At 41.1% G+C, this 1,682-nt stretch overlaps 1 protein-coding gene across 1 annotated transcript; it reads right to left on the bottom strand.

Moving 5' to 3' along the window:
• Positions 289-1,479, bottom strand: LOC104743674 (F-box protein At3g57590-like). Its single transcript, XM_010464726.1, has one exon. The coding sequence runs from the start codon at positions 1,477-1,479 to the stop codon at positions 289-291; it is 1,191 nt and encodes a 396-aa protein (XP_010463028.1).

Here is a 1,682-nt window from a genome sequence, read left to right on the forward strand (position 1 = left end):
AACAAGTATATGTGTAGAGGTCTTAAAAGAAACTTTAAGCATTCATTAGTTTGCTCACAACTCCCACCCAGGTAATGTTTCACCAGAAAGAATAAAATTTTAAGTCAACATAATGATAAAACCCACACGAAACTTGTAAACGAGAAGTCACACTAACTGCCAGAATTTGGGTTGGCTTCCAAGATCAGATTAGCGGACAACAAATATTTGTTTCTGCATATCCGAACAGTAGGCTGGTTGTTCTTCACAGGTGGAGCAGAGTTGCAGAGGTCATGCCTACGTACCTAGTTATTGTTTTGGCCGTTCCGTACTGATGTTTAGGCCTTGGTTAACTAGGCTTGACAAGAGTTGCTTTGCATCGTTAGAATTCAAATCCTGTGCATAGTCTAAAAAAGCGTAAACTTTACTGTTCTTCTCAAGACCTTGGATTTCAACTCTTTGGAGAGTGTTCTTCTGGGGATTGAAGTAGAAAACACATAACGGTCTAGATGATCTATACTTCTCACACAAAACAATTTCACCTGTGGCGGTAGTCACTCCAACGATGTCAACATTTTTGGGATCAACGATTGCTTTCTCCCCCAGAGAGTAGACATATCTCGACCATTCATGTTTCTCAACATCCTCTAGAATTAACATACGCAACTCAAGGGTACTGCCGACATAACTCCAACTAATCCCACCTAGTCTACCTTTATAATTTATCAATTTATAACTATATTGATCACAAAAGCAACTTGCGTCAATAAACTTGAATTTCTCTGACCTAACATCAAAGGAAACTATCACATAAGAGGATTCACAAACGGTGCTAGCTAAGTAATACAAAACCCCATTGATGCATATCCCATCAGACAAGGAACGATCATATGCAGGACAGTGTATATCACTCCTCCACCTCAGTTTTCCCGTCCCTAATGTCAGAACTTTGTGATGAACCCTTTCATCAGAAAACGGATAAGCCTCGGCCAATACCTTGAATTGCTTGCCAATACGATCAAACCCTAAAAAGCTTGTTGACTTCCTGAAGCTATACAGTTTAGGTAAGATCGCATACTGTCCCGTGGAAGGGTGACATATCACAGGTACTGAAATTTTCGAGATCCACATATCAGGGAAATAGATCAAACCAGAAGTATAGCTACAACCATAAGGGATCATGTCTTCAGAGAACAACTTCATTTGAAAATACGCGGTTGCTACAGGAGAAGTGTTCCCATATGGATCTGATGGCTGAGGCGACGAGAAGAAGCTCCACTCACCGTCTCGTACGACCGCTAATAAGAGACGTGGACGAGCCGATAACAACTCCGTGACATATGGACGGCGAAACATGGACCCCCATAGCTTAGACACGCAGCTAAACCTCCCGATGGAGTTTACAGGCAATCTAGAAAGTTTCTCAAGCATGAGATCAGCTGGGATGGACACAGCTAAACCTCTACACTTGATTGTTGTTTTTGCCTTTCGGATATACATAAATTCTAGGGTACAATTCATGGATCAGTTGGGAATGGTTCTCCTAGGGCATTTATTCCAAACCAAATATGGTTATACAGTTCGATTTCGGTTTAAAGGATAAACCAATCGGCAGTTTTTGTTTTGGGTTGGTTCTCGGGGTTTAGTTGGCTTTCTTGGCCTTTTGGGGTTAAGAAACAGAGTTAATAAAAGTGAAGTTGTGT

This window comes from Camelina sativa, chromosome 14 (genome assembly GCF_000633955.1).
Source record: "Camelina sativa cultivar DH55 chromosome 14, Cs, whole genome shotgun sequence".
NCBI classification, from domain to species: Eukaryota; Viridiplantae; Streptophyta; class Magnoliopsida; order Brassicales; family Brassicaceae; genus Camelina; species Camelina sativa.